Genomic DNA, 21,986 nt, shown 5'->3' with positions numbered 1-21,986 from the left:
AAGAAACACCTCGAATCAAAGCAAACAGAAACTGCTTACCCGAGAAAACAAAGACATCAAACATAATTACATCCCCCTCATGAATGGGGGGTGGGGGGTGGGGGTGGGGGGTTAGAATGGTAGAACATATTTGAAATTAAGTATAATCAGAAAAGCAGAGGACATGCGGGACAATACTAATTTCTAATGACATTATGCTATATCCCATAGTAGCTAGCATTTATTCAGGTCAAGTCCATGAACCCCCCCCCCCCCCCCCCGATTGGCTGACTTTGAAACCCTGACTAAATTGTGTGTGACGACCGAGAGGTAAACATCACAGCACAATGCGACAAAGACAAAAGAGGCGGAACGACGATACCTGCGCCAATGACCTCCTCGATTTTAACGGTCGAGACATCAATCTCCTTGGCGAACTCGTGGACGGCTTCGTTGGGGTCTTCGTACGTGAAGGGGTCGATGTAGATCTTCATCCCTGGTGAGCCTGAGAAGTGGGTCGGGCAGCCCAGTGGTGAGGGGCAGTTAGACATGTCGGCTCGCAAAGAGAGTTCTAGAACAACCAAAGGTGCCCAGTGAGAAGAAACCCCATCTGTTTTTTTTTCTCATTTGGCTGATGTGTTGTGCTAATGGCTGACGAATGCGATTGACCCGAAGGTCGTAACTTCAATCACATGGTGACACAGCAGTGCTTCCCGTCACTGCAAGCTTTTAACACTATTAATGAGGACAACTAAACTTGACATATGATTCTCCTTAAAATAAAAGAAAGGCTACTGCTGGATCGAAACACTTCTCATCGCACACATTCAAGAGTAGGTGGAAGGTCAAACGGGCAGTTTAAGTTCCATATTAAGATAAAAAACGAAATGTCGATGAGTGATGTCTGAGCTTGCAAAAGGGGAGGCAGTCTGTCATAGGGTGGAACCACAAATGTCCAACACAATTAACAATTGTGTTGGCAATTTCAGCTCTCCGCTCTTCATCGAAGATCAAGACTATATGCATGTGCGTACTGTTATATGTTGCTCCACTGCTTGTGTTCAAATATCCATTGCTTAAAGGATTATAACTCAGCGACGGTGCTGTATGTTCGCCCATCTGTCGAGTTTTGCAATGTTTGTTAGCATTATGCTAAACGGACTTCAAAAGCAAAGCTATGCGGCTGTTGGCAGAAAACTTCCAACTGGTAGTGACAACTAATAGCTTGAAGCCTCTATTTGGAATCATTTTTGACTATCCGTCAAAGGCTTTTGAGCCGGCTTACTGAACATAACTTGCGACGTACACTATATTCCTTTTCTCTTTTTGTGCAATTAGCATCTTAGCATTCCATGAGACCAGTGCTCTTCTTTTGGGAGTGTCCCTAAAAGCAAAAGGTGAATAACTCTTAATACTGCCTTTTTGTTTTGTGCAACTCTCAACGGCACAGTTTGGTGGATGTTTTCTACTTTTATGACCTCAGGGGACTTTGACTTCAGAGGTTCGCTTCTCTGAGTAAAATGAGATAGCGAGAAAGGTGAATAAATTGATGAGTGAGAACCCCCCTCCCCGCTTTTCAGTCTCTCAACTCTTTAAGTGCGAGAACCCATTTTGCCCACAGCTCTGCACAAGCTCATAAAGAGATAAAAACCGCTGCACCATCAACTTGCGCTTCATGCCACTGGGCCACCATAGGTAAGCGCAGTTCCGGGGACCCACAAGCGAACTGCCAGATTCTCTGTGCTGACAGAGCGGGCGGGCCTTGCTGCTGAAAAGAACTTGTAAACACATTCGATATATTCAATACACTCCGCTCCAAGACGGACATAACCGTAAATAAGTTGATGTCAAAACATCATTTCTGCAGTGGCGCTTGAAGGCAGAACCTCTTTGGCGGAGTAGGAAAAACCTTGGCGGGCATGATTGGAATAAACCCATCTCCATCAAGTCAATTTGTGCCCTCTTTCATTTGCATAACACACGCGGCGATGGAAGGGTCCCAAGCGATAGCGAGAGGATAAGGTCTGCTCTTGGAAGGATCAAGGCGGCTCACCTCTATCTTCACTTAAAGCTGATTCTGGTTACGGCTCTAATTGCCTTGAACCCTGTCTGCGTGAACCTAATTGCTCATTAGAGATTCCATTCAGATTAGATTCAAGGTAATCCATTAGAGGGTTTATAGCTCAGCTCGGCATTCCATAAAAAAAGGGTCTCGTTTATTGGTGTTGCCAAGCTGCTGCAGCACCGCTGGTAAGGACTCGATATATCAACCTGGATGATGGTTGTACTTCAAGGAACATATGGGGCCACAATCAAATAGGCAGTCTACCACAAATGCAGGCATGTCCTTGTGGCACATACATAACAGCAGCCCATTATTTTCCAGTCCCCATTTCTAACACCACTTTCATCAATTATTTAAAACCCAACAGTATGTAACTCTCCGCACGGTGTTATCCCGACTCATCTTTTTATGGCCATTTCAGAGAAGAAACAGCTTTTTGCTTCAATATTTCACAAGACCCTCATCTGGGTGTGTGAAGCAAATGTATCCAAACCGCCATCCTATTTTTACCCAGCTTTGAAAGCAACAGATCTTTCCAGCGGGAGGTTAATGGTAGTTCCGGCAAACAAAAAGGACTTAACTCACGACTTAAATGGATTGCTCGTCCCAATTAGACGGCTGAATAAAGTGGCAAACTGGCAAAAATTAGACCGGCTCATGATTTATTGACTTCACTTTTTAATAATGCATTCAGCAATGCACACAGGCCTGTGAATTACAGTTAGCTGCACTGCACTCAACCATTCTACTTTCACCAATGTCCAGCATTCACCCCACAATTGGTTTGCCTTGTTCATTTAACAAATGGCCCAAATGCACCTACAAATCAACAGTCAAGCTTAATTACTGTGAACTTTGTACATAAATTCATCATACAATTAATGGCCAAAACATTCCTCACACTTGTACTAATTAATGAGATCCTCACATTCAGAATTTATGCTACTTATCTACATTATCTAGGGACCTGAGGGGAACAAAATACTTGTTTGATTTTTAGTGCAGTCCTCCAGACGGCAATGTAAACTACAACTGTGAAAATATTTGAATAGTATCACAAGTACGGTTAGGAATGGATTCAGTTTTTACAAGTGCAATTCCATCATCAATTCTGTTAGATGAGTTTATTCTCTTATTGATTATATTATATTATATTATATATTATTGAATTATAGATAGAATTACAGATGGACAGAGAACTGGCTAGCTAGCTCTAGCTAGCTAGTTAGCAAGCTAGACAGACAGATAGCTCAATAGCTAGATAGCTAGATCCAAGCAGTGATGTTTTGTTGAGCTATTTCATGACAAATTTTGTCACCACATTTTGGTAATTAGCTGACAGGAAGTGGACATGTGGAGAAATATGATCTAAAACATTCAGACATGGTGTTGAGGCTTACTTAAGACACTGCGGGCGTTTGAGGCCCATCAAGCAGATCAGCGGTTGCTTTCACAAACACACCCGACTAATCTGACTAATTTGCTATCTTTATTTTCTTTTTTTTCCAGCCACATTGCTAAATTTTTAGTCCAGGCAGCATCGTTTTTTTTTTGACACGTTAACAAGGCTGAAATTGAGGACACATCACCTGACGTGTGTGGCAACGGCTGGAAAAGAAGGTGTCTCAATGCGAAGCTGGCACATTTTCCGAAATTTCATCCTAAACAATTGCTTTAGCGACTCGTTTTTATTGTTGCGCTGAATACTGTAATTACCAAACTGTCAGTCCCATCTTAGGGGAGAGTGAAAGACAACAATGCATTCTGGGATGGGTGGGTTGCGGGGGAAGGGAGGTCTGCATTGTTTAAAGAAAAAAAGAATGGGATCTCTTATCAGCAAATTGACGTATTTGATGATTGATGACTTTGATTCATCGACCGTCTTCACGGCATTTCGGTTTCGGCTCTTCTGGCCCGTGGCATCTATAATGAGTCCTGCCTTGCTGGGGCAGTGAAACAAAGAATAAGTTGGAACCACTGCTGCGTCAAGCTCGACAAAGCTCTATCCCCTCGAGTGAGCCCTTTTACTGACAGCGAGGTCGACAGCACAGACTATTTATTGGAGCCACAACACTGTTTGGTGTTTTTTTTTTTTTAGTGCGTTTGAAGCTCTGTGTATCCTCCAGGCTCCATCCCAGTCAGTGTCAGGGGAGCGCTTACTACACAACGTACTCACAGCCACGGTAAAGTCTTGAGAGATGTCTGTCAGCATCGTTGCCGCAAAGAAAGGAGAATGAATTTTAGAACAGTTGGCTTCTTCCTCGCAATATCTACCTCATATTTTTTTTTCTCTACAAGATCCACCTGTACGTTGAATTGACAACTGAGTCACACCTATCAAAACATTGCAAGACAATGTAGATGAACTACAAAATGTCTTTGCTGTGTGTGAATGCCAATGTGCAGTTGTTGGAGTGGGGAGCTGAAGTGAAGTGAAGCAGTTCAACATTTGGAATTTTAAATGGGAATCTGTTGGCAAATTTTGGGGTAAAAAAAAATAACAATAAATACATTGTGGGAAAACTGTTAATTTTGGATAGAGGAAATTAGAAGCCCAGAACGTATGAACTCAGTGTTCATACAGTGTAATAAGAACAATTGGATAGGTACTACTGTATGTGGAGTGGGACCCTTGGAGTAAACCAGTTCCCAATCAAGTCATTGCGATTATATTAGATTTGGGTTCGATGGTGGACTCACCTCGTCCTGTACTGTAATGTTGCAGCTTGTCACTGTAGACTGCCTCCTTGGTGTAGGCCCTTTTCCTAACACATTAATGAGGAACAGATGAATGATGAGCAACATGACAAAACGCTGTACACAAGGGTGCCGCAAATACCGCACAATAAAACGCGGCTGCAACGAAATCGTTTGCACGGCGGTGAATGGGAAGGTCCACGGTGGTAAATTAAGTTTTGAGTTTTAATTAGATCTCGATAGGATCACTTTGCTTTTCATGCGCCATCAAAAGAGCCCCGGCCTCTTTTGTGAAGGCTCAAAGTTGCGCGTGGCTCAGCAGAAAATGTGACCTTCAAATATCTAAAGCAAGGGCGCCTGAGCGATGTGGCAGAGTGACCGGCTAATGCCAAATTAAATCAGCTCGACTTCACTAACAAGGCAGAAGTTGCAACAGTTTAACTTCTCTGTGCAATGATGCCGGACGGTGGAATATGCTTGCTTGCATTTATGCAATATAACAAGCTCATTTGAGTGTGTTTATGTACCGCGTACTTTCCGGGGAAATGATGATCAATGTGACTGCAGGCAAATATGGATTATATTGCGAAATGAAATCCTGAACTTGACATTATTGACACTTTACCGCAAAGCAAAGCCGCATTGTATAAATAGTCACAAGGGTGGCGGCGTTACCATGAAGTTGACATTATTTGCGATACATTTATGTTAACACGAGCGTACCCCTGCATTTGCTTCAATGTCCCAGGGAACTCAATGGTGGAGGAAAAACAGCATAAACATAAGAGGACATGTTGGCTAGGATCTCATTACGAAGAGGGGGAAAAAAAAAATGTTTCTGCACTGCGGGCGCTCAAAGGAAATTGCGGTTACCTGCTACACACGATCGAGATGGCAACCAAAGAAACAATGAAGACCACTCCTGCAGCCGCTGACCCCGCAATTAGAGGAAGTTGCTCCCTCAGCTCTGATTTGAAGTCTTCTAAAATGAAAAAAAAAATAACCCACACATTATTAACCACATTTCATTACAAAACACTCCAAAAGGACTGAAGCATTTCCAAATTGTGTGACATGAATGCTGTTGCTGTGTTGTTGTTGTTGCTGTAACCCCTTCAGCCATTGATATTTGAACACAAATGGTAGGGCAACACATGTAGACAGACATAGTGCCCACTGGGTCTTCTCGCTACTTTTCGTCCTTCTGATTCAGACCAGTCAAGAATTGTTGATTTTTAACGGGAAATTAATTTTACACTTTGGCAACAAACAAGGAAGAGGATGATTAAACGTCCGCTAATAATTGCATTAAAATTTGTACGATTGTACTTCTGGCTACAATGCGATGCGACGTTGCATCGTCGTCGTCCGCTGCTGGGGTGCAGAGCAGCTCGCTATTTATTCTTCATTTTGTATTCTAAAACATAAATGTAACAAGTGTTTAGAAGGATGGAAACGGTAAAAAACCTTAATCGAGGCTTATGCCTCCACCCCACACAAAATCTTAAAAAAACAAAAAAAAGAGATTTAAAAATGGAAGTTGGCTCAGAACGTATGCCCTGCAAAAGGTAAGAGAAAACCGTAATGACATTTCAGTTCATTTCAAAGATGATTTGAGATACAAGTGTTTTTAGATGCGAGCCTGGTCACGGAATTAATTAAACTTGTAAGTCAAGGCACCGCTGTATGTGTCATATTTGCGGTGTATAAGCCAGTACTGAGCAGATTGAATTTTATGTTACGTTAAGGTCAGTACTGCATTGTTGACATACAAAATCAAATGATGGCCAAAGACGTTGGCACACTACTATTTGAGCCCCCCCCCCCCCCCCCAAAAAAAATGAGAGTGCATCTTTTGTGCGTGCGGAATGGCTCGCCTGGATGTCTGACGGATAAAGAAAACATACAGATGTCTCAGCTGAGAGGCGCCGACTGAAATCCCTCGAGCTTTGGCAGGAATGAGTGACAAGTTGTGTTTGATAAACTGAGACCGAGTGACAGAAAGAGAGGCGGTGTGCTATTGATGCGAGAAAAACCAAAACAACAAAAAAAGAATGACAAAGAGGCCTTCATCTTTCAATATCGGCGTACCTGTAAAAGAAACCGCACTTTGGAATGCTGTTTCACGAGGTTCGCACCAAAAGACATTGCACAGAAAACCTCAAAACCGTGGACCCTTAAACCTTCAGGCAAGAACTGGTTATCTCCCTCGACATGTTCGTTTGAAATTAGGCAAGGCAGATTTATTGATATCGCACATTTCATACACAAGGCAACTCAAAGTCTTCCCCGTTCCTAATAAAAAAATAGAAAACCAACAAAGAGAATTGTGTGGCAATCTTTGAAGACAACGTGACGTCCCACTTGATGAATATTATGGGACGACAAAAGACGACAGTTTTCCCCGGATTGCCCATAACAACCAATAAATTAGAAAAAAAACAGAAAAACAAACAAACAAGAAAACACTTCAATCAGAATTTCCTCATGTCATTATGGGAAAGAAAATTTTAAATGAAGGGGCTGCCGTTGCCCCTCTTATGCTCCTCCTTATTTAAACTGAATGAACGATAATTTTTTTTTAATTGTGTATTTGTTCACAATTGAGTGTTTTCACTTATTCATATCTTACAGATATTAGCCACACACTGGTGAAGGGGGAAAAAAAAAGTGTGTTGAGGAGATGGAGGCAAAGCAGCGTAAATGGCAGCAGGTGGAGCCGACGGGCGCGAGCGTCGGCAGCTCGCTGGCGCCCGCTGCTAAGTGCTCTGACAAATATCGCGCGGTGGCGGCTCGCCAATAAATGAAAAAACAGCGAGCGTGAAGTGTGTGCCTTTGCTTTTTTTTCGGGAACATTTGTAAACACTGAGAGGGGGTGGGAGGGGGGGGGGGGGGGATTTGGAGCACGAATGTGCCAGAGCATCTACTTTAGCCGCTAAGTTTAAGCCTAACGCTGGAATGAGTTTGAAACGCCCAGACGGGTTGCGTTTTATTTTCGTTTTGCACCACCGCATAAGGGCATCATCGATAGCATCCGCAAAAAGAAAACCGTATTTTCAAGTTATCACGACACACCAGCAGGAGCTTTCCGTACGCTATTTCTCACACTGGCTTCCTTCAGAAATAAATGACATACACCCACACACACACCTAATAGACAGAACACGACAGACAAAGAAACGGGGCTTTGATCAACGTGAGGCGAAAAATACGAAGCTGCTCGCTAACTTCAGAGTCCTTTGTGCTTGTTTGAAGTGACTTGTGCACATATGTTGTCCAACTCATCTAACGAACCGTTGTGATCAACCCTGCACTCAAAACCCCCGTTCCACTTCCTGTTGCTGACTGCTTGTCGAATGCTTCAAAAATACAGCTTGATGCTAGTGAAGATTCTTTCGTCGACATCAACTAAACAACCTGCTAGGTTGAGGTTGGCAAACCTTCATTAAAAACAAATGTGTAACATGTTCAAAGCTACACATTAGCTATAACAATTGTTATAATAATAATATATAATATAATAACAATTCTTATATCTATAACTGCTTCAGATAACAAGGTGTATGCAGGAAAGTGGTTAAGAGTGCATGATTGTCTATGACTCGTGTTGTTTTGTATTATTTTGCCTTTCTTCACTTTTCTCATGATAGCAACGCGGACTCGCTATCGACATTTCATCTGTCGGTACACATACAGTACATTTGACAATAAAGTTATCTTATCTAAATCATTTTATTTTGTATCCACATGGAAGGCCGAATTAATGGCAGAAGACAGAAAAGAGTTCAATTGTGTCATGGCAAAGCCAAAAAAAAATCAACACAGCATTTTAGGGATGGGCGCTTTTTGTATTGTTTTGTGGCTTAGCTACGCTACGCTGTTAACCTGCTTTTAGCATCTTTCATTTGGTGACGGATGCTAACTCTCTACTTCACAAAGGCGCTTTCATTTCTCGTTTCGCAAGTCATGCCACGGCGGGTTCCTGCGGATCTTTGGAACCCTCCCTCCTTCGTTTTCTCTGTTAAAGCCCCCTCTTGTGGCCGCCCCCCCCCACCCCGGAGGCCCTTGTTTTGTGGCTTAGCTACGCTACGCTGTTAACCTGCTTTTAGCATCTTTCATTTGGTGACGGATGCTAACTTTCTACTTCACATGGCGCTTTCATTTCTCGTTTCGCAATTCATGCCACGGCGGGTTCCTGCGGATCTTTGGAACCCTCCCTCCTTCCTTTTCTCTGTTAACCCCCCCCCCCCTCTTGTGGCCGCCCCCTACCCCACCCCCCCCAAAAAAAATCTCATCAACTCCTAATCACTGCACTCCGACGCTGGAATGGTTGGGTGAAAAACCAATTAGCTTAGCATTGTGGATCAAGCACAGTTAGCTGCACAAACAAAAGACATTCTGCTTTCGACATTAAATCCACACACACACAAACACACACTCTTGAAGGGAATTAATTTTGTTGCGGAAACACAAGTGCAATTGAACACGAGTCTCCACATCAATCTCACCAACTAATAATACTGCAATAACAAATCCAATGCGAGAAATCAAGCGCTGGCGTGGAGAGAGAGAGAGAGAGAGAGAGAGAGAGAGAGAGAGAGAGAGAGAGAGAGAGAGAGAGGTCTCTCCCGGATTGTAGTTCCTTACCATCTGTGAGAGTCTGGAAGCACATCTTGCTACTGTATTTGCCAAAACCAGCAACGGTCCGCGCCCGCACCTGGACCACATACACGGTACCCGAGCGCAGGCCCTCCACACGCGCCGTGTTGGTTTGGCTCCGCAGGATGGTGGAGTTGATCTCCGCGTGGTCCTGAAAGCGACAACGTACACGCAGCACACGTTAGCGAGGAAAACACTGCACAGATAATTGGAAGGCAAAACAAACAAAAAAACAAAAAAAAAAGAAAACCCAAACACCAGAACAGTGCAAAAGGTCTTTCTAGAAAAGTGCAAGCTGTATGAATAGGTTCATTCATATAGTAACACACACACACAAACAATGTCCATCGTGGCACAGCACTAACACTTTTACAGAGCAGCTTTGCGCATTTGTCTCTTCCGTTGTGCTTTATAAGACACTTTAATTACCGCAATATGCTTTGCTGCTATATTTTCCCGCATTGTTTACCGCGGTGTAGTGGGGAAGCATTTATGCTCACGGCTTCAATTTAAACCTTTGGTCCGCAGCTTCACAGCATCTGTTAGCCCACCAATGACAGTTCTACACGGCAGTCATCGAATCAATCCTGTGTTCTTCCATCACGGTTTGGTTTGGGGCCGCCACAAAAAAGGACAAAATCCGACTTCAACGGACAGTTAGGACGGCAGAAAAAAATCGTTGTCACCGCCCTACGCACTCTTGAGGACTTGCACACTGCAAGAATCAAGACAAGGGCACGGAAAATCCTCCTGGATCCCCCGCACCCTGCCCACCACCTTTTTCAGCCACTCCCCTCAGGCAGACGCTACAGATCCATGCGCACCAAATCCAGTAGACACTTAAACAGCTTCTTCCCTCTAGCCATTAACTCCTTAAACAGTCACTGACATAGTCGCTCTTCTTGCACCACAAAATGGTACTACAAAACTACTGGTATACTCTAAAGTGGTTCAATGATTTTGTTGTTTACGATGATACTAGTGCAGCGTGTTATACCGGAGACAAATTCCTTGTGTGTTCTACATACTTGGCCAATAAAGATGATTCTGATTCTGATGAGCTGGGTGCATAAAGTATATTCTTTAGCTTTAAAGCAGCTGAGGACCTGTAAAAAGCGCCATCCATCCATCCATCATCTACCGCTTATCCGGGGCCGGGTCGCGGGGGCAACAGCTTTAGCAGGGAAGCCCAGACTTCCCTCTCCCTAGCTACTTCTTCCAGCTCTCCCCGGGGGATCCCGAGGCGTTCCCAGGCCAGCTGGGTGACATAGTCTCTCCAGCGTGTCCTGGGTCTTCCTCGGGGTCTCCTCCCGGTGGGACATGACCGGAACACCTCACCGGGGAGGCGCTCAGGAGGCATCGGAATCAGATGCCCAAGCCACCTCATCTGGCTCCTCTCGATGTGGAGGAGAAGCGGCTCGACTCTGAGCCCCTCCCGGATGACTGAGCTTCTCACCTTATCTCTAAGGGAGAGCCCGGACACCCTGCGGAGAAAACTCCTTTCAGCCGCTTGTAAAAAGCACACTAACGAGAATTTAGACAAACCCCCCCCCACCCCCCGAGCGAAGACACACAGTCGCTAGGTCCTTATGCCACGACTGAATGCGAAAAGACCACTTCGGCGAGGTCACAATGAACTCACTCCAAACTCTACAGCTCCCTGAACCACGTCCCCCCCATCTGTTGAGTTTTTCGGAGGAAGACAGGTGACCGACAGATGGGGGAGCATCCCTTGTGGGTGTACCAGTTGGAAGGGCTCTTTCACGCTGCCAGTCAAATGGGGATTACACACAAACACACAGACAGACACACACACAAAAGGAGCCGGTAATCGGCAGAAGGTTCGAGGGGGATAGCCAAGAAGTTGGATTCACTACTGGCAATTAGAAGGACCACACCCTAACCTGTGCAGTCACAACAAGGCACAAAAAGATGTGTCTGTCCCAAAAATATTTAACTGCCAACAAAATGCCCGCCTAAGAAAAACTGTGAGCTCGTGTTGAACAACTAATTATCTACAACTTGGCATCTTGGAAACCCATAAAAGGATCGTCAGTGGTCAAATTTGGAGACAATCCAGTGGAGTTACTGTGGCTCTTTTGTCATCTTTTGGCAGAGATGATCCAATAGTTGCTCTTTTCTTGGCCACAATACTCTAACTTTGGCGATTTTCGACGAGCCAAATGCGAGTGCAAAAACTCACTTTCCACCATTTGCCTTTTTTTTTTTAACATTATTGTCTCCAAACCTGGAACGGCATAGTAATTAACTTGGAGTGTGTGTGTGCACGTGTGTGTATGTGTGTACACTTTACCAAAATGCCAACCACGTAAAATGGACAGCATGGCCACTTGGCGCAAATACATGCATGGTGGGGTACCATGTGTCCTCCTCACAGGCTCACACATGGACTCACAGACACACTCACAATTAGCAAGGGGGTGCAATATTCGGGATGAATAGAGTTGATTTAATGAATAAATAAATAAAAAGGTCAATGAAAAATGGGGGGGGGGGGAGAAAATTCAGTGAAGCCCTGTTTAGGTGGAGGATTCGTTCAAACAGCCTACCCTGCAATCGCTGAAAATCTGAGACTTAAAAAAAAAAATGTATACCTCACACACGCTTCCAACACGTTTCGACTCGTTCAAATTCAAATGTTACGCATCGTTAACATATTTGTAAACACAAGAATGATTGGACGTGAAAGTGTATGTAACGCTGTCCATCTGCGCGTTTTCTAAGCGCCCTGGAAAAACTGGACGGGGGGTTAGTGTGACATCGCCGGGTCTGTGGCCGGCTGGATTTCTGTCTCAGCCATTCTCAAGGAATTTCAGAAATGGCTGAAAGTTCCCCCACGCAAAGGCACAACAAGCGATGCAGCCGAATAATATTTATATTAGGCGGGTGCGAGGGTGCCCTTGCCCCCCCCAAATAATCCCATTATTTATATCCATTTCGTAATTTATAAATCATTGAATAAATAAGGGCGGCCCGGTAGTCCAGTGGTTAGCACGTGGGCTTCACAGTGCAGAGGTACCGGGTTCGATTCCAGCTCCGGCCTCCCTGTGTGCAGTTTGCATGTTCTCCCCGGGCCTGCGTGGGTTTTCTCCGGGTGCTCCGGTTTCCTCCCACATTCCAAAAACATGCGTGGCAGGCTGATTGAACACTCTAAATTGTCCCTAGGTGTGAGTGTGAGCGTGGATGGTTGTTCGTCTATGTGTGCCCTGCGATTGGCTGGCAACCGATTCAGGGTGTCCCCCGCCTACTGCCCGAAGACGGCTGGGATGGGCTCCAGCACCCCCCGCGACCCTAGTGAGGATCAAGCGGCTCGGAAGATGAATGAATGAATGAATGAATGAATAAACAAATCAATCATTAAAAAAAATATTTACTCATGATCGGGAAAACTAGTGATTTGATTGCACTACTTTTCAACAAAAAAGACAACCAAATGACACTTTAAAAGATCTAAATGAGCATTTTAGAGCGAATGCTAAATAATTAAAAAGTGTCATTCTCTCTATCTAATCCCAATCATCACACGAGCCACTCGCCATGATGCTCTTCCTTGCCAATGCTTGCCGTAATTTCTTCTTGATATGACTCGCTTTTCATCGGCCCACCAAGTGACTTTAGGCTCCTGGTGCAAAGCGTGCACGCTTGTTATTTAGGCAGCTTAATGAAGACTTAATCACATGTTGTGCCCCGCTGGAGGTGGGCTGATGACTGGTTGGGAACATGCTTTTATTAGATGTGCAGCGGAGCCCACGCTTTAAATGTAAATGTCGCCAACGATCAGGTTCATTTATTTGTGGTGGCCAAATGTGTGTGTGTGTGTGTGTGTGTGTGGAATTTGTCCCCCCAAAATTTTGAGGCTCTATGGATGCCAGAAAAAAAAAAGATTCAATCTTAATCTTAATCCTTTTTGAAGGATGTATCACCAAAAAAAACGTGACACAAAGCACATTCATTAAAACTGAGAAAAATGACATATTAATGTTGTACGTATGACGGAGGTGAAAGAAAAAAATATATTTGCAAACGTGGGCAAAAACTTCAGACGGCTCAGTTCGCTTTGTCAAGTTTCCATCTGCTTTGCAGCAACTTTATGGGGATGACAGTAGTATTCGATTCGCCTGGTGACTGATGAGTTAGTGGCGTGTGGGGGTGGGGTCGGGGGGGGACCCGAGAGGGAGAGAAGAAAGCGGTTCTGAAGGAAGAATGAAGAAAGACAGGCAATGTGATTTCTATTTGAAATCTAAAGTCGTCAGTAGGACACCTTCCACGCGTCTGCTAACGTGCTGCGGGCTAGTTGGTCGAGTTGGAATTTTTCTTCTGACAATAGTATGAAAAGCTAAAATTGACATTTTAGAGTTTATGTAGGTCCACAAAAATATTCCTTGCTATTAAATGTCACATACAGTAATGCACCGAAAGCATACATATGCTAATGCTAATGCTAACACTCTCTCTTTCTCTCTCTCTTGCTCCCCCCCACCCCCCTCTTTTTCACACAGACACACACTCGCATGGCTGTTCAGCTGTAGCCTTAATAGAGGGCCCGACCTCTGCTATGCTGTGTTATTTCTACCTTGCCCGAATTCTCAGGAAAATAAGAGTGCACTAGTTGGGAAGCCGGAGGAACAAGCACAATATTTAACTTTTTTTGCCTCTCCAACCTTTAATTTGAACTTCCTGAGAGCACTTGCTTACATCTTGCATCATGTGGCCTGAGGAGGTGAGAGGAGCCTCCAGGCGTATTTGTAATTTACACCTCAATTTGCATGCCAAGTATTTGCGGCGCTTGCTTGTTTTCCTGGAATGCTCCGAGTCCAAGATGGACGCCGTTTAAGCAGAATGCCCCGTGACTTCTTTCGGACACCCGTGCCTTGTTTTCTCCATTACAATACTTTGCCATTTTTTTTTGGTTAGAGCTGTGCTTACAGTAGTCAGTGTAGTGGTAGTAGAAAGAGTAGAAGTCTAAAAAAATAATTAGCCGTGCACAAGGGGTAACGTCGAACACATCAATTTGCTAGTAGAAAAAAAAATGTACTTTAATTTTGAATGCCTGCTTGGTTCAAGATTCCATTTAAATGAAATGTTGCTGATTTCAATAGGACACCCCCCCCCCACTCACACACACTATTATCATTTCTCAATCTTTCACAAATTCCAAAACAATTTCGAACAAGACAGAACGACGCGGTTGTTGTCCAAATGAGCCAAACCCACATACAATGAAGGTTTCGCGGCGCCTTTGCAAATTGAAAGCGAGCGCCTCCTGCAAGATGGAATTTACAGCGAGATGACTTTGCGCAGGGTTGAGGATTACTTGACTGTGCAAAGCCTGCTGGGACACTCGCGTCCAGATTAAATAAATAAATAACGTTCAGAGTGGAGGGATGCCTGAAACAGAAGCAGCGTGTAGAAGGCCTTTTTTTATGCGAGAATATACTTATACGATGGCATTATCCAGGAGATTAGTAACTTGGGGGTGGTGGGGGGAGGACTGACGGAGTGCGCATGGGCGTGCTTTATAGACATGGCAAAAATCTTCCCTCCGCCATCACCTCCTAGTGAGTAAAGTGGTCACATCATCAATACACACATGAAAGTTTCTCAGAACCAGTTGAAGAGCTCCTTGATCTGGCTGGATTGTAACGTGGCAAGATGCGACAAACGCACATCTACGGAACTCATCTTGGCAGTTCGGGTCCGTCTAAGGCTGTACGTCAAGCATTAGAAAGCGTCTTCAATTTGGTGGAGTGTGTTCACCTGAGGGCGGCCCGGTAGTCCAGTGGTTAGCACGTGGGCTTCACAGTGCAGAGGTACCGGGTTCGATTCCAGCTCCGGCCTCCCTGTGTGGAGTTTGCATGTTCTCCCCGGGCCTGCGTGGGTTTTCTCCGGGTGCTCCGGTTTCCTCCCACATTCCAAAAATATGCATGGCAGGCTGGTTGAACACTCTAAATTGTCCCTAGGTGTGAGTGTGAGCGTGGATGGTTGTTCGTTTCTGTGTGCCCTGCGATTGGCTGGCAACCGATTCAGGGTGTCCCCCGCCTACTGCCCGAAGACGGCTGGGATAGGCTCCAGCACCCCCCGCGACCCTAGTGAGGGTCAAGCGGCTCGGAAGATGAATGAATGAATGAATGTTCACCTGAATTATCCCCCGTGCAATTAGTCACTCTGTCCTTCGTGATTCTCTAATTTGCGATTACGTCGTGCTCGTCTGTTTGCGTGACGACTTGCTGTGTAAATATCAATAGGATTAGCGCTCATTGATATTCATGAACTAATAGGAGGGTGTATAATTGTTATTTACATGACGCTAAGCTGTCTGGAAGATTAGCTTCCTCAAGTCCTTGGGCGATTGGAATCCGTTTCATGAACAAAGCAAAACAAGATGGTTAGGGATAAAGATATAATACATTTGGGTTACAGGTATTGATCCATGGCCCTTTCGTAAAATCCGTTTGAAATAAACAATACAAATGATCATTTATCTACTGTATGGATTTCAATCGATTATTCTGTAAGCAGAGGATGAGCCAAGGTTCACCATATCTCGTAAAAGGCAAAAGTGCATGACCAACATGGCACGGCCTATCGATCAGTTTTAGAAGGACAAACAAGGGGCCCCGAAAGAGAATCCGCAGCTTCTGATCTCTCGCTATCGTTCTATCCAAGGCCTTGGGAAATGACTATCCAGGTCAATATTGGAGCAGCGTAGGCTCCGAGGGGTTGGGCTGGAGACTTAATAAAGCAGACGCATTGTGTGAGAGCAGACGGATCGATGCGATTCACTCCTCGGATCCAATGCATTTCCACAGCGAGGGGCAGTTCGGTACATTGTGAGCACAGGTCAAGCCATTTGCTTCATCTGCAACGAGGAACCCGAGGGGAGCCATACAGCAAACGCAACGAAAACATTGTTAACCCGGCCGGTTAGGTGCCCGGATTTTCAGTTCGCTTATCGTTGTTGCGTGTCAAAACGCAATTACATTTGACACGCTATGATGGCTTGGATTCAAAAGATGGGGCGGATAAATTATTGCCAAACATTGAAAACAAAGAGGCGGCCCGGTAGCCCAGTGGGGTTAGCACGTCGGCTTCACAGTGCAGAGGTACCGGGTTCGATTCCAGCTCCGGCCTCCCTGTGTGGAGTTTGCATGTTCTCCCCGGACCTGGGTGGGTTTTCTCCGGGTGCTCCGGTTTCCTCCCACATTCCAAAAACATGCGTGGCAGGCTGATTGGACGCTCTAAATTGGCCCTAGGTGTGATTGTGAACCTGGATGGTTGTTCGTCTCTGTGTGCCCTGTGATTGGCTGGCAACCGATTCACGGTGTCCCCCGCCTACTGCCCGGAGACAGCTGGGATAGGCTCCAGCACCCCCCGCGACCCTAGTGAGGTTCAAGCGGTTCGGAAGATGAATGAATGAAAACAAAGACTGAGTTCAAGGACAACTCCATTTTGATCATCGTACCCGAGTCTACCGGACGCTACGAAGACTACAGAATGGAAGAGCGACTGCAACATTGCAATGGAAAGGCAACAGAGCTTGCGGAAGGTCAGGACTAAACTAATTGCACGCTGGATATGGGAAGGTGCATGACCGCTGGGCCCCTTACACAGGACCGCCCCCCCCCTCCCCCAAATCAAATCAGTTCTTACCTTCTCATGGTAACGTAGCTCATAGTCCAAAATGATACCGTTGGGTTGTTCTGGTTGCGGCCACGACAATGTGAAGCTATTCATGGTGGAGCTGATCTGATGCATGATGGGAACAATGGAGGGAGCTGTAAGAGAAACGCACACACAGACGAATATCTTGAACGGTCTCGATCAACTTGCATGCGCTGTGCCAACAACCCGACTTTGGATGATATATGACTCTTGAAGGTAATTTAACTCAACATGATTATAATCAACAGGAAGTACTGTAGACCCCTCTTTTACAAACACCGTCTGATGCAATCAGTCTACTTTAATTGTCCGGTAATCACATGGCCGCTACGTTGGAGTTTGGATTACGCGTGCGGGGCAGCATGCCAAACCGTTTCATTCGAGCCACAAAACTGAGGTGGAAACGGAACAATGAACTCCCGATAACATCACAAATGAACATACCGATGGCCAAGGCAGCAAAGCGATCGCTTCTTTGTCAGTTTGAGAAATTAATTAGCGAGCAAATTCTCAAAACGATACGTTGGTTCGGTCTTCGGGAGTAATCTTAAAGGTACTGCTTGTCTTTGCGATTATCATTTAGACGACTGCAGTTTCTCTTTTGTCTTTTGTCTGACCTTTCAGATTTAGCGATCGTTTCTTATTTGCAGTACTGACTGAGAAATCCTTTTGCAAAACATCTCATCTTTTTGCAGACGATGCGGTTCTGCGGGATTCATGAAGCCGCTATCTTCAAACTCTCGCTTCAGAAATCTGAGGTCATGGTCGGGAAAGGGTGGAGCGGAGTGCCCGGAGAATGAGATCGCCGTCGCAAGTTCAAGTACTTTGGGGTCTTGTTCACGAGTGAGAGAAGAATTGGGATTGGGTGCAGCGATCGCAGTGAAGCTGACTCCGCATCAGTTCCGTCATGCTGAAGAAGAAGCCATGCCAACAAAGGCAAAGCTCTCGATTTCCTGACCGATCTTCCATTCCCGCACTCTCTGGTCCCGAGTCTCATTTTGCCACCTTTCTTGCTTTTCTGGTCAAGCCGCAAATGTGCTGTAAACTTCAGCGACGTGACTTCACCCCACTGCCTCATAATAATCCCAGACGGTCTGCAATTTTCTGTTCCTTACGAAGATGTTGTTCTTTGACGCATGAATTCCTCGGCCTTCGCTGAGGGGCTGTGTTATTGGACAAGAAGCAGAATTGTGTGCGCGTTCAAAACTTTGAACTGGAAAATAGATGTCTGACTTGGGCTGTAGGTCCGAAGGTTAGTTCAATAAAAGACCGCCCAAAGAAACTTGCACAAAGACTCGCCATCTTCAATCCAGGGAAAGTTAAGACCAAAACTTGAGGGTTTGTGACCCCCCCCCCCCCCCACACACACACACACCTGAGAACAGGTGCCATGTGCCAGGGCAGAATGAATTACCCAATTTTTATCTCTTGCGAGACATTCATATGTGTGACATTTACAGATTAGGGGCTGCCTTGTCACCACTGACAGAAGCGTCAAAGAAGTCGAATAACCTAGACCCATCTGCTTGTGAGGGGGGGAAAAAAAAATACATTTCCCAGGTGCTGAAAACAAGATTTGTTTTGCATCTATTGAGTGTATTATTCTGTGACTTACTCCGGGACTGTCAGGTTTCTAAATGTCACCGACTTGCCAAGAGAGGACTGCGGTCTTTGAGTTTCTACATCACAAAATATCCAAAGAGCACTGCGATCTGATCTTGTGAATAGAGATTAAACCCGCGGTTGCCCGGTAGTCCAGTGGTTAGCACGTCGGCTTCACAGTACAGAGGTCGTGGGTTCGATTCCAGCTCCGGCCTCCCTGTGTGGAGTTTGCATGTTCTCCCCGGGTCTGCGTGGGTTTTCTCCGGGTGCTCCGGTTTCCTCCCACATTCCAAAAACATGCGTGGCAGGCTGATTGAACACTCTAAATTGTGTGTGAGCGTGGATGGTTGTTCGTCTCTGTGTGCCCTGCGATTGGCTGGCGACCGATTCAGGGTGTCCCCCGCCTACTGCCCGAAGACAGCTGGGATAGGCTCCAGCACCCCCCGCGACCCTAGTGAGGATCAAGCGGCTCAGAAGATGAAGAAGGTTGCAAATACGGTATTTTTTTTTTTGAAAGTGAGGCCAAACATCCAAAAAATTCACAACACCTACCATGTCTTCAGCACCATGAGAGATCACGACTTGACACTTATCTAAATGCCTTTTCCAAAGCGGCAAAAACAAACTTTGAGCAAAACAAACTTGATCAGCACACCATGTTGGAAACAGACAAGTAGGTTTGATTAAAAAAGAAACTGCAGTGGCTCATAGTGAGCTAAATGTGCTGGTATTTGTCGAAAAGATGAGGAATCTCTACTCCTAACTGCAGACATAAAAAAAAAAACCGAGCGCCTGCTCTACATTTTCCTCCCATCATTCACTTGGCTCTTGGCCTGCTCACTGCTGTTGAAGCCTCATCATTTCTCCACGTGGCCTCAACTTGCCATCGTCCTGAATAAGTTCTCTGCAAATGGCATCCTCTTTCAATTTATTCCCCCTCTTTATCTCATTCCTGAGTAGTTTCTTTCCCCATCTCTTATTCGTACTTGGCCCTCATAGAGCCATTCTATCGACAAGTCTCGAGAGTTCTGTAAAAGAAAGAAAAAAAAATCGAATAAACTTGTCATTCATCTGGCTTCATTGCTTTCATGCCAAGTTTTATTTGAATTCGATGGCCTATTGTATGGCTTCAATAGTGGCTACATATCTTTAAAGTGGAGCGCTTGATAACGAGGCTGAAATGCAAACGCAAACAAACATCGGGGTTCGATTTTATCCTGTTGGTATGAAGGGATTCGGTGGCATCCGACTCCCTTGGCTCTCACCGCAATCCTCCCCTCGACAGAGAGTGTGAAGATTGAGCGTCACCTCGCAACCCTCTCAGACTGCTTCATGCTCCAGTAAGCCGGGTTAGGTAGCGCTCCCTGGGCCACGTTATCAATTACTGACCACAGGCACATGCTGCTCCTGACAGTACGGGGGAAGGGGGGGGGGGGGGGGGGGACTCCACATGAAATCCCTGCAGTGGAAAAGTAGCATTTGGGAATGCATGTGCACCCTTGCGGTCATTTTTTTTTTTCACGTGCATGTACTCCCCCTGCAAAAAAAAAAAAAATAATAATATGTGATGGTAAGCCAATCGGGCTTACTTCTCCAAGCCTGATTGGCTTCCCCTTGAACTTTCCCACATGTTGTCAAGTTACAACCACAAATATGCTGTAAATTTATTGGGATTTCACGGGATGCGCCAAGTTCCAACATGAAAGCGCGACGACACATGATACGCATATTTTATATACAGTACACGCAGTGTATGGTTTGCAAAAGTATCCGTAGTTTTTCAACTTGTGTAATTGCGCTGGATTTTTATGTCGGAGTCTTCAAGCCAAGAGGGATAAATACGTCTAATTTCCCTTCCAATTTGGAATCATGTGCTGATTTGTCCATCGTGTGAGATAATATACATTTGTGGTTTTAAAGTGAAAATATTCAAGGAATGTGCATTTAAGGTCAGTGGAAAGTATACATTTTGGTGTTTTCCAGGACTGGAGAATTTCCCAACAGACTGTTTTCACGTAGACGTCATCTTGAAGTCATAAATTGTGTCGCAATAGGAGTCCACTTCGGTTCCTTGGGGTGGATTCCATCGTAATGTAACCCATATGACAATTTTTTGGATTTGGGGAACATTTTTGCTGTCGTAACCAGCAGGATGGTTCCGTTCAGTTTGGTCGGGAGACGTGTTTTTTTTTTTTTTTTTTCTGTGTTTATGTGGTCAAGGGTCCCAAAATATTTTGACCCGTCAGAGCAAACTTTCAGAATGTGTCTGTTGGGTTTAATTTCCTTGGGTGGCAGTCGTCTGAGAAGTCTCACTCCCAAGTGAATTGAGTCCAGTCAAGAAGGGAATGAATGGAAAGTACCGTAAATTAAACGGCTGTAAATTACAGAGCAAACTCTAACCTTGGTTTTTGGTCATTCCGAGTATGACAGCGTGCGAGCACGGTGGTGCAGTTTCAGATTCATATTGCTGTTTTATTCATCGACGATGACGATGTTGCTGTAGGCTACTCCTGAACTTTCTGCCGCGGCAAAACAAGCCTGAAAACGGCCTCTTGCCTCACTCTGTGGGAGCCGTGTGGCAACACGTCACCTGAAGATTACAAGTCAGGATCTTTTTTTTTTTTTTTTAATCAACAATAACCAGTGAAAGAGGGAAGGGTCATCTTCCACCCAGATTTGTATCGTAGAGTACGTATTATATCTACAGAAGTCCATCCATCCATTTTCCGAACCGCTTGATCCTCACTAGGGTCGCGGGGGGTGCTGGAGCCTATCCCAGCCGTCTTCGGGCAGTAGGCGGGGGACACCCTGAACTGGTTGCCAGCCAATCGCAGGGCACACAGAAACAAACAACCATGCACACTCACACTTGGGGACAATTTAGAGTGTTCAATCAGCCTGCCACGCATGTTTTTGGAATGTGGGAGGAAACCGGAGCACCCGGAGAAAACCCCCGGGGAGAACATGCAAACTCCACACAGGGAGGCCGGAGCTGGAATCGAGCCCGGTACCTCTGCACTGTGAAGCCGACGTGCTAGCCACTGGACTACCGGGCCGCCCTACTTACAGAAGTGTCCAATAGTATTAAGGGTTTGTTTTTATGACATTTCAATGATTCGCAATATGGTGTTGTAAACTATCTTGTCCTTGTGTCCTATTTAAGGGAGGGAGGGGGGGCAATGTGTCTGGATGGGGTTGAGTTTCAGCCTAATGACGCCACCCATGACGCTGCCAAGTGTGTCCCCCGCTGTCACCCGGGGACAGTGACGCTGACAATGATTGCTGACTGTGTCCTGCTCTC

At 45.4% G+C, this 21,986-nt stretch overlaps 1 protein-coding gene across 4 annotated transcripts in view; it reads right to left on the bottom strand.

The window, feature by feature from the left end:
• The window catches only part of LOC127616375 (ephrin type-B receptor 1-B), a 133,667-nt gene that overhangs the window by 20,012 nt on the left and 91,669 nt on the right, over window positions 1-21,986 (bottom strand). For 2 of the 4 annotated variants that reach the window (XM_052087932.1, XM_052087933.1), the window contains exons 6-10: window positions 17,072-17,196; window positions 9,389-9,551; window positions 5,615-5,723; window positions 4,745-4,809; window positions 362-550 (exon numbers count right to left, since the gene is read on the bottom strand). In XM_052087932.1, the coding sequence (XP_051943892.1) occupies window positions 362-550; window positions 4,745-4,809; window positions 5,615-5,723; window positions 9,389-9,551; window positions 17,072-17,196 (651 nt within the window). The remainder of the gene's footprint in view (window positions 1-361; window positions 551-4,744; window positions 4,810-5,614; window positions 5,724-9,388; window positions 9,552-17,071; window positions 17,197-21,986) is intronic. The other 2 variants (XM_052087935.1, XM_052087934.1) reach the window with 2 other exon arrangements.

The sequence above is a fragment of the Hippocampus zosterae genome, chromosome 15 (genome assembly GCF_025434085.1).
Source record: "Hippocampus zosterae strain Florida chromosome 15, ASM2543408v3, whole genome shotgun sequence".
Classification (NCBI taxonomy): domain Eukaryota; kingdom Metazoa; phylum Chordata; class Actinopteri; order Syngnathiformes; family Syngnathidae; genus Hippocampus; species Hippocampus zosterae.
Note: the sequence above shows the minus strand (reverse complement) of the source record. Positions and strands in the feature narration are given on the sequence as shown.